This window comes from Triticum aestivum, chromosome 2D, assembly GCF_018294505.1.
Source record: "Triticum aestivum cultivar Chinese Spring chromosome 2D, IWGSC CS RefSeq v2.1, whole genome shotgun sequence".
NCBI classification, from domain to species: domain Eukaryota; kingdom Viridiplantae; phylum Streptophyta; class Magnoliopsida; order Poales; family Poaceae; genus Triticum; species Triticum aestivum.
Window position 1 is genome coordinate 38,892,454 of NC_057799.1, and position 18,300 is coordinate 38,910,753.

Genomic DNA, 18,300 nt, shown 5'->3' on the forward strand with positions numbered 1-18,300 from the left:
GAGGTTCAGGAATTTAATGATATTCTGGCGCCATGTGGATCAGCTTGGACCACCCCCTTTTTTTCTTGACAACAATCTAATTTTAATTTTAATGGACGATACTATGGACAAACAGACAAACAAGTTTGTTTCCTTGGCCTATTTGAGTCTTGATTTATGGACAATCCCTTAGTTTTGCAAGCCTGTGGGTTTTGTTTCTAGTTTTTCAATATGCTCACTTTTGTCTCTAAAAAGCATTTCAGGCCGTCGAATGCCTTTTTACCTGGTCAGAGCCATTTAACCATTACTTTAAAAATTCATAACAATTATGAACTCTGGAAAAGGTAAATTAGATATAAAAATGTTCAAAAATATATCAACTACATGTGCATGCAATTTAAATTCGTGATAGAAGTACTGTTCATACTTTTTAGCTTTAATAAAATGACTAACATTACTAACCTTGTGTAGACTGTTAGACTGTAGTTTAAACAATATTATATTTATGAAAGCAAATAACATGCACATAAAAAGAGTTTTTTTTGAACATTTTTATATAGCTACATGCATTTTTTGAGTTTGCATGAATTTGTTATAAAATTTTAAAACAATGTTCAAATAATTAAAGGGCATTCGTCAACCTAAAATTCTAATTTTTGGAACCAACTAATGGCGATTTATGCCCGCCATTCATTTAACATCGTTGATTCGTGATATTTTTATTTTATCCTAGATAAGGTTGGTAGATTCTTCCGGTCCATTCATGCTCCGCATTGACTTCCGTCCTCACTCCAGTCATATCTCCGGCATGGCGGAAACTGTTGCCGCCGCCGCTAAGAGCGCGGCAATTTTTGTGGGGAAGTCAGCGGCACATGCGGCGATAGCCTATCTCATCAAGAAAGCCCTTGGCCGCCTCTCGGCGGAAGATGAGGACCTGCGCGGAAGGCTGACGGCGAAGCTGCCGGCCATCGAAGCGGTCTTCGGCGCGGCCGATCAGACGCCGGTCCAGGAGGACCCTGTCCTGGGCCCATGGCTGTGGCAGTTCCGAGATGCCATCCAGGAGGCCGAGGATGCGCTCGGCGAGCTGGAGTTTCTGGATCTGGAGAGGCAGGCCAAGGACCGGAGAGCCAGGGATGCCAAAGATTGGAGAGTGAGGGTATCCTCCCGCCTCCCTAGCATCAGCACAGGGCTCCGGCGATCTCTCAGCGCCGCTTGCGGCGGCGGCTCTACCAAGGGTTTGAAAGGTGCCCTCAAGAGGTTGGATTTAGTACTTGGCAATGCAGATAAATTCCTCGCAACCATGAGCCATCGACTCCAACCTTCTTGTTCTGATAACCAAGGGCACCATGGTGATCTTGCCAGCAGGCGTGAGACAACGAGGGAGTTGACGACGGTTGCCTTCGGCCGGCGGAGCGAAAAGAATGCGATAATTGAATGGCTGGGGGTTCAAGCTACACGGCAGGTTACAGATCTGGCATTGTCCGTGTGCGCAATTGTTGGCGACGGTGGTATGGGGAAAACAACCCTGGCGCAGTTTGTCTGCCAAGATAAGGAAGTGCAGGATCATTTTGGTGGTATGATCATCTGGGTGCACATCTCTAGGCATTTTGATCCTAAAGTATTGGTCCGAAAGATCATGGGATCAATCAACCGAGACAAAGCTAGCGCCCAGGCTTTCGACCCCCTGCAATCAGATCTTATTAAAGAGCTGCTGACTAAAAGGTTTCTGCTGGTTTTGGATGATGCATGGGAGGATATGGTGCATGAGAGATGGGAACAATTTTTAGGCCCATTAAGAAATATGGCCCCAATGGGAGGCAGGATCTTGCTCACAACCCGAATGGCATCAGTGGCTGATGCTGTCAAACGTCAAATCCCTGCTGGATTTAAATGTTTGGAGCTGAGGGGTTTAGATCAGGAAGACACTTTGATGCTCTTCAATCATCATGCATATGGTGACTCGACTCACAGCGATAAATCGGACTCAGAACTTCGGTTGATTGGTGAACAGATTGCCAGAAATCTTAGAGGTTGTCCCTTCATAGCAAAAGTAGTTGGTCAGCAACTGAGAGATAACACAGATTATAGTAAATGGAAAAACGTCTTAAATCAAGGTATCCACCAGTTTGATGAAATTGTGCCTAGAATTATGGAGATGCTCAGGTTGAGCTACCAAAATCTGACTTATGAAGTGCAGCTTTGCTTTCGGTATTGCAGCATATTTCCTCCTCATTACAAGTTCAAGGTGGAAGAAGTGATTGAGATGTGGGTGAGTTCAGGTTTGATTTTGCAAAGAGAGAATGGCCTAAAGAAGCAGGAGGATATTGCTAGAGGGCACTTCAATACTCTGTGCCGAAAATCATTTCTTTCATTGGTACCCCGAGAACTGCATGCTGATCCTTCCGATGATTACTATGTCATGCATGACTTGATGTATGACTTGGCCTGTTTGGTTTCAAGTGAGGAATGTTCAAGGTTTCGAGTTACTGACCACAACACCAACATATTCCCTAAAGTGCGCCACTTATACATTGAAGGCGTAAGTTCTAAAAGTATTGATATAATTTCACGGTCCAATTACCTACGAACTCTTATCATATCACATGAGGAAAATTCCATTCAGCAAGAGCTTGTGCATGATTTGAAGAAAGCTATAAAAGGCAGAACAAGCTTACGGCTCTTAAAGTTATGTGGAAATGGTATTTTTGGAATGAACAAGGCTATTGCTGAACTGAAGCACCTTAGGTACATCTCTATGTCTGCTACCGATGAACCCAATCTCTGTAACTTATTTAAACTCTATCACCTGGAGGTCCTTCGAATACAGAAGATAGAGAAAGAAGAAATAGTGAGCTTTATCGATATAAGTAACCTACCTCACTTGCAGAAACTGCATCTTCCTAAAAATGCATCATCCAGGATACCCCACATTGGAAGTCTGACTACTCTTAGAGAGTTAAATGGGTTCAGTGTGAAAAAAAAAGATGGCCACAAAATAACTGAGCTGAGAGATTTGAGGAATCTTCAAAAGGTCATTGTGCTCGATGTCCAAAATGTTAGTGATTACAATGAAGCTTCTTCCGCTGAATTGGATAAGAAGACAAATATGAAGGTGTTATCTTTTGAATGGTCTTCTGATCAGGCTAGAATTGATGACCGGATTCTTAATAAGCTTGTTCCGGACAGTAATCTCAAGCATTTGGTCATTTCTGGATATAACGGCAATCAACCTCCAATGTGGATGGAAAATCCATACCTTTCTAATTTGGTACATCTGAAGATTGATGGATGCGTGGAATGGGATAAACTCCCTCCTCTGGGCAGCCTATGGACGCTGAAGCATGTCATTCTGGAGAACCTCCCAAAATTGAAGTATGTTGGTAGGTCATCCTACCATTCTGGTGCTTACAGTTACAGTTATAGGGGAAAATGGACAAAAGGTCCTGGTTCTGATGGATTGCCTCCTCATCTAATTACATTTGTTGTGAAAGATTGCCCAGACTTGTACGAGCTACCTGACCTGCCTTTCAGCCTGCAGCATTTGCAGATAGATGCCGTTGGAGTGTCTAACCTGCCAACCATGTGTGATCACAAGGGATCAAGAGACGTTTCTGCAGTCGAGGCGCAGCTCTCCACTCTCCATATAGGATCTAGCGATTTTCTTATTTCTCTAAATGGATGTTTCTTACAAGAGGAACACTACAGAGCTCTCACCTTCTTAAAACTGTTCCGTTGCAGTGAGTTAAGGTCCCTTCCAGTTGCAGCAGATTTTGGAAGAATATCTAAGCTGGAGGGTATTGAAATTATTGAATGCAACAGTTTGTTGTCCTTGGGTGGGCTAGGAGCCCTTTCTTCACTTACAGAACTGAAAATACAGCATTGCGGCAATCTGGTTACTACTTCATTGTCAGGTTCCCTGCCAATATCAGTGAGAAGTCCCCATCTGAAACTTGAGACACTGGCAATTGATGACCATCGTTTACTTCTTCTGAGTCCACTAACAAACTTGTGCCTCACTAAAAGGCTTATCATATCAGGCAGGTCAGAAATGGCCGAGTTGCCTGAGGAATGGCTGTTGCAGAATAGTTATCACCTAGAGCATATAGAGATAAGCAACGCGCAACTGTTGCAATCTCTGCCTCTGAAGATGCATAACATGCATGCCCTCCGGAGTCTTTTTCTACATGACACTCACATTCTTCAGTCTCTCCCGCTCATGCCCCCAAACCTCTGGGTCCTCGTCATCCATGGTTGCCACACCGAGTTGAATGAGAAATGCCAGGTCGGTGGTTCTGAGTGGACGAAGATAAGTCGGATCCCTAATCGTAAGATATCTCCCAAGGAAAATGATAGGTATGCAGTGTATTCAAGCCGTTTTTTTTCTTCCCATACATGTTTAGCCTTCTTGATCTTTTACACACGAACTACGAGCCTAACATGCACATTTCTCTGCCATTCCAGACATTAAGTTGCACAGTATTTTGGAGGGGAGAAATGTCAACCGTTCGAGATTTTGCTCGGTATGCAGGACAGTTGGCGCACATGACAAGTAGCTATGAGAAGAAGGGTTGAAAAACCAAAGTGCCCATTAATGTATAAGATACATAACTGTAGACACATACATATTATTATTATTTTTGAAAGGAAGATTATCCCAACCTCTGCATCAATTGATGCACACAATCTACATTCATGTTATATGCATGACTGATGTTCCATATATCCCAGAAAAACATAGGTAGGCCGCAACAGACAACCAGAAGTTTTCGCTACACTTGGATTAGGCTGAAAGCTGTATTTATGAAGCTCTGATCCAGTATAATTAGAAGGTTCAAACCACACCCCTTTTCATCATTCATCTAAGGCCCCGTTCGGCTCACAGGAAATTTGAAGGAAAAGTGTAGGGAAGCTGTTCCTCTGGAAAATTTATCATAGCCAGCGTTCGGGACAAAGGAATATTGAACAGTGTTCCGGAGGAAAAGTTCCCGCAGCGTGCAGTTTCGTACGGATTTCACGGGATTGAAAAAATCCACCCCGGCCTCATGTTTTGGCGGAAGCCCGAGGCAAGAAGGCAGAAGTGCAGTGTGTGCATGAATAAAATATTGAATGAGAAGAGTTCTTTGAGGTACAGACAAAAGTAAATCATTGCTTTGCAGATTAAAAAACTATAGCACAGATGTACAATCGATGGTGCTTTCCTGTACTCGCTCCCATCAATCCGAACACACCTTCGTACTGTTCCCTCTGTCGTTTCCTCTATTTTGTAATTCCTATGTTTTACGCCCACATTCCTTTGCCATTTCTCTATTTCTCTCCATTCCCATGTTTTAAATTCATGTGAACCGAACAGGGCCTAAAATGGGATGCCTTTTTTTTTCTCTCTTGTAGTAATCCAAACTAGCTTAGCCCGCGCGGCGACACGCCGCGCCTGTCATATGTCGCGACTATGTAGACCATGGTTCAAACAATAAAACTATAATAGTTACAGGTTGATTAAAAATATGCACAATAGCTTTATGTGTATCTTTTGCCATCAATTAAAGAGAAGCACCAATATATATATAGAAGTTGAAGATATCGAAGAAGTACATTTATTACAATCATGCACAATAGACACTGACAAACAATTGACATTGGCACACCTCTAATAAAAGCTACTTATTAAAACCATGTGCCGTGCACTCTACATAGGGCTGTGTATGGTCATACAACCGTACTACAATAAGATGTCGCAAATATTTTTTACTGAATTAGATCATCCTGGTATAGCCTCCTGCAAGATTAGTGAATGTAATAAAGTGATATAAAGCTTCTGCAAATTCTTGGACACGTCAGGTGGTTTTGCTCCTGTGTACGCGATAATAGGATCTTCGCTGTGTGGGGGTACATCTGAAGTGGCAGCACATTGGAGAAGCTACTGCATATTTTTGCTAAAATCATTGTTTGCATTGTGAATTCTTTTAAAAATAATTACTTGACAACCCTGTTCTCATAAAAAGCACTGAAAATCAGATTATGCACAATATCCCTCGAACATGATTTTCTTGGTATGAAGATCAATTAATCACAGGAAAAAATGACACGGTGCAAACCTATATATAGAAGTACCTCATTTAGTATCATAAACCGGGAAGGCTCTGCCAATTAGAATGTACTTACATACATGGCTCCAAATTTCAGACGTGACATGAAGAAACTGCATGCACCCAAGACTGAAAACTACAGAAAAAACTTTGAAGAAGCCATGAAGAGACATTTTTCAAGTATGGAGTTTCCTCAAAGAAGAAACGAATGAAAGAATCATACCAAGAGAGAAGCTCCAATGAACATCATTTTGGTTTCTACGGAATGCATTATATATTATATCACAGATTCAAAAAATAACTATAAAAGATGTAAAACATTGTAGCAGATTACTCCCCTTCCAACCATCCCTCTAGTACGCTTGCTCCTTTGCAGACATCAACACAAATACACGTGGGCATGAACAAAAATTAGCGCATCCGCCGGGATTAGATCGATCAAGCTAGCTCCATTAACAAAAAGTAGAACTTGTCCTCCATTCAGTGTATTTTGGTGTATAAATAAAATGCACAGAGAGCATCGGGGTTGGGCTGAGCATACAGACCTTGCCACCACTGAAGGCGATGGAGCTGAGCTGCTTCGTGATGCTTGCCGTCCATTTGCTGCTAGAGCCCGAGAGTGAGAAGGGAGGATAGCACATCCAACAACTGGAGTAGGAAAAACTGATCACCAACAGATAATAAAATTCGGACACTAAAAAAGGTGCATGTATTTTGTGAGGAATGGTATTAGAGCTAGGCAAATACTGAACGACAACTATTCTAATTGGAAGTAAGAAATGGTACTGCAAAACGGAAGTCGAACATGCAACTGTCTGCTCTTAGATTTCAACTCATTCTAAACTGCACTTATTCAGCAAAGCATGCAAATAATAGCCTGTATATATAGAGCAACACCACCTCTGTTCTATAACTTCAGTAATAAGGTTCTTCTTTATTCAGAGATGTACATGTGAACTTGTACAATCAACGGAAAAATACATGTGGTAGTAGGCAGAACTACTGCTCTAATAATCTCTCATAGCTATGTGCTCGTGCTATGAAATATATTCTCAGAAACTACTAATTGTCTCTCAAAGTAAGGATATACAACAGCTGGAACGTGCTATGTATAATGGCATGAACCCACTTGCATGCTACTACAGTAGATGTACTTCCTATGAAATTAGATGCAGAGCACACGAAATTTCTAACAAACTTCTAATTATCTCTATAAATAAGGATATGCAGCTCCCCGATGTCGATCACAAGCTTGTAGAAGAGCCTCCCATCTCTGTCCTGCAAACACATTAATGGAAAATTTAACTGACGCGCATGCTAAATTTGCCTCAGAAGAAGATGCATGCATGGCTCGAGAGGGACCTGACCTGAAGACCCATGAGTATATAGCGTGCGGTACATTCTGCAGCAGCAGCTTCTTCTCACACTCTTGGGGAGGACGACCTGAAGCAGCAGGCCTGACAGAGCCCCGTATGGACGTTCTTTTGCTTTATCCATTGATCTGTTCGAAGATTCCATGGAGAATCCTGGAAAGGAAGTCACAGTAAGTTTAGCAGATGGTTCTACATGAACAATTGTGCCTAACAACCTTGATGCATTAAATATGCTTGTTGTGTAGGGCTCAATTGCCTCATCCATGAAGTTTATACCAAACAAGGGTTAAGGCACAGTCCATTTTACACTGCATCCTATTTCCTATGGAGGGCTTCTTGACAGTAAAGTTCTCTTTCAACATATTTCCAAACTGCAATAATCAGTAGCAGGCTGAGCCTCATTGCATAAGCAGACATATCACAAAAGGTGCATGTAAAGAAATATAATTGTGCTTGGGATGGAACACGCATATAACCTTTGAAACGGTTTATGGATAGAAGTGATTTTCTTTTACCTACAGCCGTGCAAACATTACGTCGAACACTTGGTGGGCGTTGGAACAGTCGACTTGCAGGGTAGTGGGCAGCCGCGTCCAGAACGATGCGCAATGCATGGCGAGTCCCTCCACGTTGAGCTCCAGGGGCAGTAGAGAAAGCCACCGAAAGAGGTGGGAGAGGCATGGTGTCACGGGACTGGCCACGGTGCCCCCATCCTCGTCCGACATGTGGAGCTCCACCGGCTGCAGCAGAAACAGGGGGCAGGGAGTGATCGAGGCACGTACAAGAGACACCAGTGGAAGGTGCAGAGCGCCGGCGACCGTACCGTCGAGTCCCATGGCGAGCCGCCGCGCCGTGCAACCAAAGGTTCACCGTCATATCTGTCGCGAGAGCAGCATGGAGCACATCAGGAGAGGGGTGAAAGAGGTTAGGAGGTGCATGGGAGGTGCACCCGTTCAAAAAATTTGAATCAAATAACTGAATACACAAGGCGTTTGTGCACCACCGTGTACCCAAAAAATGGCACGTGCCACATCCAAAATTCACTATGGGTCATTTTCATCCAAGTGTATCAATATTAGAGCGTAAACCTTGCCGGATATAGAGGCTTGGGTATGGTATAGCTTTGATCATAACTAAGCTTAGACTTTTAGTTACAATAAGGATATAACAAGAGTGGCAGTTCTGTATTCGAAACTGTCCTTTTATTCCCAAGCTCAAATGCTCCTGCTATGAACAATAAAATCTGAAAAAAAGAAAAATATTAAAAAATTCTGAATATTTTTTACAACAAACTTTACTAGTTTTCCGCATGCGTGCAAATTGTTGTGATGAAATCACATTCGTGGAGGTGTGAGCAAAAAACACAAAATCAGTGCCGCAAAATGATTAGTCTTTCAAAGCATTAATTTTGTTGTTGCCCAAACCTCCGTGAATGTTATTCCATTCCGAAAAGTTTGCACGCAGATGGAACACTAGTCAATATTTGTTCAAAAGAAGTCAGATTTGTTTGAATTTTATTACTTTCTTTTCACATTTTATTTCATCCCCACGCAGTGTTGGATGTACTACACTTTGCCAACCTCATTATTTTGCTGCAAGTTAGTTTGGCAAGTAACAATTTCATGGTTTGGGCTTACCAACTCTTGCATCGAAGACTCTTCTTGTTCATGCTCATTTTTTTCACTCAGAATTTGTGGTTCCACAAATTCTTGATATCCGTCGTCGGCACAAGACTTCTTATATTGGCTTGCATCAGGGTTATCACAGAAAATTTGAAAGCAATAGTGAAGAATTGATTGCATACCACATCAGACCTTGTTAACCACATGTGTCTTTCATAATGCAAACTTAGCCACATGCAAACTACGGTTCAACAATGCTTTTGTGATTACAGCATGATGAACATAACTGTCTTTTTCTCTATTGAAAATGCCGAAATATATTGTCTGCCTCTCTCCATCAGTTCGTATTTTTGGAGCAACTGGCTGGAGCATGAATTCAATATGATATCCGAGCCAAGATGTCTCAAGTTTAAGAGCCTGCCAATGCAGTATTAAAAAAGAAGATTCTGTGGTCTACATTAATCCCATGTTTAATGCCTAAATAAGTCTAGACGTGAAGATGAGTGCTGAAATATATTGCCCGCCTTTCTCCATCAGCTTGGACTTTTGGAGCAACTGCTGGAGCATGAATTCAATAGCGAATGTAGCCACATGGAAATTACGGTTCAGCAATTACTCTGCAACGGCAGCGTGATGAATATCTACACTGTTCTGAACTGTAATTTGCATTTGACAATGCAATTTTATCCATGCATAAATTAGTAAAAAAAGAAAGAAAAGAAAAAGAGTACAGAGATCAGACACCCACAAAAAAGGAGTATAGACATCAGCAGTTTTTCTGGTTAGTTACACTTATGTACTCCTGAAGAAGTGCCAAGAGTTACAATCATCGACGCGCTTCACCTTGACCCCACAACCGCAATCAACTGACAGAACAATTGCAAGAGAGTTTCGAAAGGTGGTTCATTTCATACCCATCAGCCTGGAAACCCATCTGTAGTTCGAGGTTCCAGACAGTAATTAAGTTTCTGTAGCTGGCAGTGATATCATACATGCACCATATGACCATATGCACATCTGTGACCCCCTTGGATGATCTCGAGAATACACTGACAATCTTAGCTTATGAAACCAAGCAAGATGTGTACCATATACCATGCCAGCCACTAATACCATTGCATTGCTGCACCCCGGGTGTTTTATCTTGCTGGTAGCAAGATATGGATCATATTCACACGAGGCCGAGACTGTAATGTCATCCCTGGTGCTCCAGAATTATCAGTCCTAGAATGACAAAATTTAGGATCTCACACATACTGTACCTGTGATATCTACTCTATGACAACAAATGGATGGCGTGGATTATAGGCATTTTTCTCAAAACCTTGAATCTGATCATTACTGCAGCTCATTCCTGCATGAGTAATTGTACGTTGTGAATATGCAGATATAATTAAGCATTAATAACATGTAGAGATACAAAAGAAACCTAAATGCTGCCAAGAAAAACTTTAACAGCTCAATGGTCTCTATCATAAAAATGGGAGAAAATTTGCAACAAAACTGCGTCAGTACAAAATTCAATTCCACAAGAAATAATATAGAATTTATGGAGCAGAAATAATAAATAGACAAGTAAAAACATCTCAGAAACATCTCTGATAAAGCTACCACAGTAAGGAGTGAGGGCATACTGCTAGAATCACGATAATGTGCTACAGCGTCATCAAAGACATTAGACAAGAACAAGCTTTTGGTGAAAGAAATATTCATTCAAGTTATCCTTAGCATACTGAGAAGCATGAACATCAGATACGATATCATGCTTTCCATGTCAGTTAGAAGCAAAAACCTATATGATAAAATACATGATAAATAAACTTAATTGTTACATATCAGATTAAAAAAGAAGAGAAAGAAAGCGCACCTTCAGAATAGGACTTTATATCCACATGAGCAATGTGCTTGACCTGGCCCCAGTTCGGACCAACATCCTTTTCATACTGCTTCATAAACATTGGGTCACAGCCCCAAATTGTCAGCTTGCTAAGTGAGGCAGGCAGTTGTGGGAGTAGCTTCATCAGAGGGGCCCTTTCAATGTGCAAACTCTGTAACGCTTCAAGCTTATCCATCTGAGATGGCAAGGATTGCAGAGATTCGGCAATTCCTATCTTGATGGAATGGAGGGAAGTAGCATTCTGCAGCAACCATCCCTCGGCTAAGGACTCCATTGCACAGTCATTGCAGATATATAGCTCTTTAGTGTATCTGAGGCTCTGAAGTGGCTCCACAAACAACAGGGCCTGGCAATCGATTCTGAGCTCTTGTAGCATAAAGGAACAACAACCCTGCGGCGAGTCTGAAAGGTTGAGCTTGTCGCAGCATAGGATCGACAGCATTCTCAGGGAAGAAACAGCTCCAAGACCCCCAAAGGATAACAAGCCTCTGCATCTAGCTACTGACAGATCAGAAAGAACTTGCAGAGTTCCAAATATTTCCGCCGGAGGAAGTTTCTCCAGGTTGGTGCAATTGAACAGTGTTAACTTTGTAAGAAAGGACAGATTTCGAAGTGACAAGAGCATTGAAACATCAATACTACCGCAAGGATTCATATCCAAGTTCTTGAGTGAAATTGGCAGAATATTTCCTTCAGTATTGCCATCCTTCAGCAATGGACAGGCAACCATTTCCAGGAATTTCAGGTGATGCAGTGCTGCAAAACCATTCCTTGGTAGATGGCGTAGACTTTCACAATGACTTATGATTAATGTAGATAGAGAACCAAGTTGTTCTTGACACTCTAGTAACCCTTTATCTAGAGAAGTCAGATGTGCGCAGCTTTGAATGTGTACAAATGTAAGCTCAGATTTGACTGATGTCTTTGATTCCCTCTGGTGTATTCCTGGAAGAACCATAAACCCAACATGCTTTAATATCAGTACCTCTAGGCTAGGAGGTATAGTGGGAAGTATCTTCAGGTTAGGGCACCATCCAATGATTAGGCTACGAAGAAAACGGGGTAAACAAACAATCCCTGGTTCATTGGTATCAGTTAGCTCCTTGAGCTCCAATCCCATGTATTCTAACTGAAAAAGATGCTGCAACTTCACATGCTGGAGTAAATTTAGTTCCTGAAGAGATGGCAGGCTCTTCCATTTAATACAGTACTCAAGCTCAAGTGATACCAAATTGACAAGCAAGGAATTAGCAATCCAAAATGGAAGTACGGATCCATTGTATCCATGGATATGCAGTATTTGAATTTCCCTATTTGGTTCAAGATTGCCGATAATCTGATCATCTAGCCGTGTATCATTATTGTATCTGTTCCATGATAACAGCAAAATCCTCATGTCATGTTTTTCCTTTAATTTGACCTCCATAGCTTCTCTGCAATTTTGGACATTTTGAAGATTCATCAGGCCAAGTTGACGAAGGCTTCTTAAATTGCTCAGTGTACTCAGCCTGCTACCATCATTTTGCACCACCTCAAATCCACGTAAAACCTGAAGTGAGGTTAACCTTCCAAGTTTATGAATCTTGGATGACATATTGTCAGGAATATGCAAAGAACGTAAGCAACGTAAATTATACATGTCGCTCAAGTCTGGTTCTTTTGCTGTCAAGTAGCTGAGCTTGAGTACTTGCAGATGGTAGGATTTAAAGATTTTATGAAGATGGGACTCGTCACATGAGATTAAGGAAATATAACGGAGATGAATTAGGTTGGGAAATCTATCGAGTACATGAAATGGAGATGGCACAGACAATTGCAGCAGGCGTAAGCATTTTGTACTCTTCAGAATCTCTCCAAGCAAAAGTTCAGTTTCTTGATCAAGACAGGACTCACTTTCTATTATAAGAGTCCGCAAACTCCTCAAATAAGATATCTTCCGGGCTCTTTCATGAGTAAGGATGCCACAGTTTGCAATAGATATGTGTCGGGTTGTCCACATGACATCTTGGAAACCACCATTATCCACTCTTGCGCATTCACCTCGAGAGACAAGTTGTGCCAAGTCATGCAGCAAACTGTGTAAAACATAATATTCTTTCTGGTTTCCACCACAAGGATCTGTTTCCAGCATACGGCAAAAGAATGATTTTCTTGTCAATGCTGTGAAGTACTCTTCCCCGACATCCACTGGGTTCAGAATGCTAACATTATCTGTTGCCGGTAAGCTATCACCAGGCTCCCTTGAGGGAAAAGGTATTAGTCCAGAACTGACCCACATGTCTACCAATTTGTCCATGTAAAATTTGTGCCCCCTTGGAAACAAACTACAATACCTAAAGCAAATTTGCAGCCGTGCAGGTAGATGGTCGTAGCTCAGTTTGAGAGATGGAAGAATGCTATAAATTCCTTCAATTTGGTACCAATGTTGTTGCAGTACATCAGTCCAACTAGTTTTCAAATCATCCCTCAGGTGCGAAACGACCGCTAATGTTAGGAAGGGGCAGGCTCCAAACCTTTTCGATATCTGTTCACCAATCAGCAGAAGGTTGGCATAATCTTCCGAGTTCACATCAGGATTCAGTAGGCTTTTGAAGAGCAAGAAATTGTCGCTCTCCTGTAATCCATCCAGTTTCAGACACTCAAATTCACCTCCTATTGTGGTGGCAGCCATATCTGCTACTGATTGCATCCTAGTGGTCAACAGGATTTTGCTTCCTCTCTTGGCAGACCGTATTGGGGACAGCAAATCTTCCCATCTTCCCCTCATCTCGTCTTCCCAGACATCATCTAGAATGAGCAGAAGCTTCTTATCTCTGAGCTTCTCTGCCAAATGAGCAGAAGCAGAGGATCCAGGTTCCGTGGCAGCAATCGATCTCAGTATGTCACTGACCACTGCCGCGGCTCTGAACTCAAATGACACCTTCACCCACACAACAATGTCGAAATTGGTTTGCACCTGCGGGTCGTCGTGAACGAGTTTAGCCAGTGCTGATTTCCCCATGCCGGCCATCCCCACTATTGCAAAAGCCGACACTGGGTTAGTTTCAGCCTCTTCAGCTGGGAGCTTCATCAGCCACCGCATCACCTGCCCCTTCTCCTCGTCTCGGCCGACCACCGCATCCGCCGCGGTCCAGCTCGGGTAGCGCTCGTGCTCGGAGGGAGAGGGCGCGGCGACCCCCGGAGCACGGCGAGCGACCGAGCGCTGGTAGTATCGGTACACGACGGACGCCATATGGCCCAGTCTCACCACGGCCTCCCTCAGCCTCTCCAGGCCGCTGCCAGGCACGAACCTAGCAAGAATCTTCCTCTTGACAAGCTTGGAGACGGGGCCGCGGCGAACGGCCGCGTCCTCTAGCCTGTGGTATTGGATCTCGTCGACGGCGTCCTCGATCTCGTCGACGGCCCTAGTGAACTCCCAGATAGAGATTTCGAGGCTCGGGAACCGCCATTTGATCAGCCGGCGCTCGGCTTCGTCCAAGATTGTCAGGATCCTCCGGACACATTCCAGCAGCTCTTCCTTGTAAATTTCTTCGGCTCCGCCGGCCAGGTGGGAGAAGGCTTTATCCAGCAACGACAGGGCAAGCGTTGCCGCCGACCTCCCTGCGAGCAGAGGTAGATCTTCCGCCATATTTGTCTACTGAGGATATCCGGATAGAGAAGAGAGGAACGGGAGGGTCTTTTTTCATCATCAATCAAATTTTATTTTTTCTTCTTGAATAGAAAACCATAAAGTCCGACCTCCCACCAACGCTGCCTTTAGATTTGGCGTGACTTGACGGCTCGGCTTGGCTAAGTCACGCTCACAGTACGAACAAAAGTCACGCTCACAGTATGCTAACCGTTGGATCACAACGAGTGGTCCAGATCATTTCACTGTTAAAGAGCACGGTTCAAAAACTGTAGCAGTTCTCTTGTTATTACTATATATAAATCTCTACCTATACTAGTTTATCAAAAAAAATCTCTACCTATACTAACTGTCCCTAATAAAAATATGTACTGCTCTCTGTCTAATTTTGCTACTTATAAAGAGAACGCAACATTCCCATGCCGCTCTTCTTTGGTCCGACCTCTTCCACTTGGTTTATTTCCTTTACCTCCCAACCCTCAACCTCATCCTGATTTCTCTATCACTTGGTTTATTAATCTAAAAAGTGTGTACACACTTTTTCGGCCAACCGAGCGACCGGCTCCTGGCCGCACGATTGTGCACTGATCGTATGTGCATGCGCCAGGTGCCACCTGGTCAAGTGGTTGTCCCAACCAGTCGCGGTATGCGTGGGCTGTGCGAGCCAGGCGTGGAGGACCCCACATGTAAGCATCCATACGCCAAGTATCTTGGGATTGGAGAAATCATGGGCAGCGGTGGACAGTTTGGGAACCCGTGTCGTTACTATTAACCTCTACATTTCTCTCACACTCTTCTTTGCTATGAAACAGACAGAGGCGAAGGCCGTCATCGGGATTCCTCGCGGGGGCGGGGTTCGATTCGATGTACTCATGTTGCATGCGGGGGCGGGGTTCCTAGCACAGCGGGGTCTCGATTTGATGTACTCCGGTAGCACGGCCACGGCGGGGGCGGGGTTCCTAGCACATCGGGGGCTCGGTGATGTACTCCGCTAGCACGACCACAGAAGGGGCAGGATTCATGGCACAACGCGGGCTCAATTTGACGTACTCCGGTAGCACGGCCACATTGGGAGCGGGCTTCATGGCACAACGGTTTCAGGGGATCGGCGCCTTGTCCTTGATTTTGGTGTACCCCCGGCAGTATGGGCATAGTTGGGTGGGTTTGTTGGATCCACGCAGCTCGCGTTGGACGGTCTCGGGGTTTCATGGATGGTATTCAGCCTATTCTAGAGGCAGCACACGGTGGCAATTTTTTTGGGGAGGAGGGTAAGAGCAACTCTAGCAGACCTCTTATACTCACGAACTGTAAACGCGGTATAAGGGTCGAGAAAGGACGTTTGAGGGGCCATTTCTGCCGCGGCCGAACAAACACCATATTTGGAAACCATAAATTTCAAAAGAAAGCATTCGCGGGTGAAATTGGAGAACACATAGTACATTCATCATAGTTTGATCATGGCTACATAGGTCGATCATCGCTACATTTATTCTACAATGTGATACCGCTGTACCCTAACTAGGCGAAATCGGAGCTCACCGGAGCTCTCCGGGTGCGGCAGCGGCGCTCACTCGTTGTCGTCGGAGTCGGAGGAGACAAGATCGACGTATTTGTTGTCCTACTCCTCCTGCTCGCGGCGCCATGCGGCCTGCTTCTCGTGGAACTTGCGGTCAGCAGCGAGTGCCTGCTCGAAGAGGAGGTCGCTGAGCTCATCATCCCGCCGGAGACGCGCGTCCTCCTCCTGCTGCTGACGCATGGTGCACTCGGCGAGCGCCGCCTCAAAGCATCCGCGTCGGGCCCAACGAGGTAGTCCTCCGGCCCGATGACGCCGCGGCCGCGCGGGCGCTCCTCGCCCGGCTCGATCTTGATGGCGGGGCCGCGCAGGCACTACTCCCCCGGCTCGATCTTGACAGCGGGGAGGTCGTCGGACTCCCTCTCGCTCTTCACCGGAAGCAGCCCCGCCGGAGTGCCGCGCATGGCGGAGGTCATACTCATCTGTCTCGCGGCGGAGGAGGGACTCCGGCACCGGGAGCCCGTACTTCGTGTACCGCTTGACCGCGCGCTTGCGCGCCGCGTTGGAGGTGACGCAGCGCTTGCGCTTCGGGTCTTCGCCGCCACTGCGCCGGCCGCAGTTCCACATCCTCGCAGATTAGGGGGCGGGGCGCGATTGGTTTCTCATCGGCGATGAGAAATTGGAGAGGGGATAGGGTAAGTCGCGGCGTCAGGGGGTAGGGTTTCGGCCCGCATCCTCGCGCGAAACCCATATATATACCGCGTGGGGGGGGGGAGGCGGTTTGCGGGCCACCGAAAAAAATTACAGGCCGAGCGACAATAGGGACTCTGGTCTGGCCCATAAAACGGGCCAAACCCGTATAGACGCCGGAATTTTACTGTTCTCGCGAGTATAAGGGGTCTGCTAGAGTTGCTCGTCTAAGGAGATGGTTGGTGCTCACCGGCGAACGAAGATGACGTGGTTATGATGGCGGTTCCAAGGGGGACAAGATGTTGTGGCAGTCGGAGGTGTGAGATGTGGCGGTAGTAGGCAGGGGGTGTCAAGGGTGCCTAGTTGGCTAGTCAGCTTATGCAGTTGCACACCAAGGGCTATCTAGTTGCATAAGGATAGCTAGTTAGTTGGCTCCACTGCCTAATCATGTTTAGGCAATGTGTGGGATGAATTTTTTGTGGACGTGTAGTCAGACTTATGCAGTTGGAGGGGAGAGACGTAGCGGTGGTATAAGCCGGGGTGTCAAGGGTTTGCATTTGTGCGGGAATGTGCATATCAAAGCAAATACATATCCTAGTTGGCTACTCAGACTTATGCAGTTTTCCTTTTTTTTACGAAGAGTCAGACTTATGCAGTTACACTGGAAGGCCTATCTAGTTGCATAAGGACGACTACTTAGTTGGCTCCACTACCTAAATCATGTTCACACAATTCATGGGGTGGATTTTGGTTGCACACACGTACTGTATGTGCCCAGCTGGCCACACAGGGCATCAAGTTGCACACGTTTTTTTAGGTGTGCTAGTATGAGTTGCCTACCTCATGGCAGTATTTTGCATTTTGATATCCGTTGTTTGCTCTCCTTTTTTTCTTTTTTTACTTTGTTGCTTCTTCTAATATGTTTGTTCACTTTTTTCGTAGACCCAAAATGGTTGTAGAAGGAGATGTGGGTGATAGTGAAGGGGAGGTATCTTTGTTTTTTTTAAATCTTTTTTCCATTACCCTCTTAGTAGTTATTTTTGCAATTACAATTTGTTTTTTTTTTAACCATGTGCTGTGTTTGTTCTTCAGTGCAGAGTTCTGCAAACCATTCTTCTCAATGGAACTCGAAACGGGCTCTTGAGTGGCAGCCGCATCCTGCTGATAACGACGGGGAGGCAGAGGAAGGCGAGATAAGTATCGAGCACAACTGTGTGCGGGCATTTTTGGGGTCTATTTTTCTCCTTTTTTTTGTATACCGTAGCCAGGGTAGCACGCAAAGAATTAAGCTTGCAAGTGGCCGCGTGAGACAGCCAAGGTGTAAGGTCCAAGGTTAGATCATTTGTAGCCATAACCCGACTCACCGAGGTGTGAGTTCTATTGGAATGACAAAAGAGGGCAGGGAAACGTCGAGCAAGGGCTGTGGTAGCCATAACCTAAGACGTCTAGGGTGACTTCGTAAATCTCAAGATGATATGCCGGCTCAGTCTTTCGAAGGTGCTCATAGGTGCAGGG

General features: G+C 44.7%; 1 protein-coding gene, 1 long non-coding RNA gene and 1 pseudogene across 2 annotated transcripts; 1 reads left to right on the forward strand and 2 right to left on the reverse strand.

Moving 5' to 3' along the window:
- Nucleotides 1-750: 750 nt before the first annotated feature.
- Nucleotides 751-4,728, forward strand: LOC123051392 (putative disease resistance protein RGA1). Its single transcript, XM_044474261.1, has 2 exons — nucleotides 751-4,332; nucleotides 4,441-4,728. The coding sequence occupies exons 1-2, from the start codon at nucleotides 788-790 to the stop codon at nucleotides 4,445-4,447; spliced, it is 3,552 nt and encodes a 1,183-aa protein (XP_044330196.1). The 5' UTR covers nucleotides 751-787; the 3' UTR covers nucleotides 4,448-4,728.
- Nucleotides 4,729-5,556: 828 nt separating this feature from the next.
- LOC123051397 (uncharacterized) lies at nucleotides 5,557-8,361 on the reverse strand. Its single transcript, XR_006424098.1, has 3 exons — nucleotides 8,259-8,361; nucleotides 7,430-8,175; nucleotides 5,557-7,340 (listed from the first exon to the last, which is right to left on the reverse strand). It is a non-coding gene; the product is annotated as an uncharacterized lncRNA (long non-coding RNA).
- Nucleotides 8,362-9,651: 1,290 nt separating this feature from the next.
- Nucleotides 9,652-14,633, reverse strand: LOC123051396 (putative disease resistance protein RGA3; annotated as a pseudogene).
- Between the last annotated feature and the right edge of the window lie 3,667 nt (nucleotides 14,634-18,300).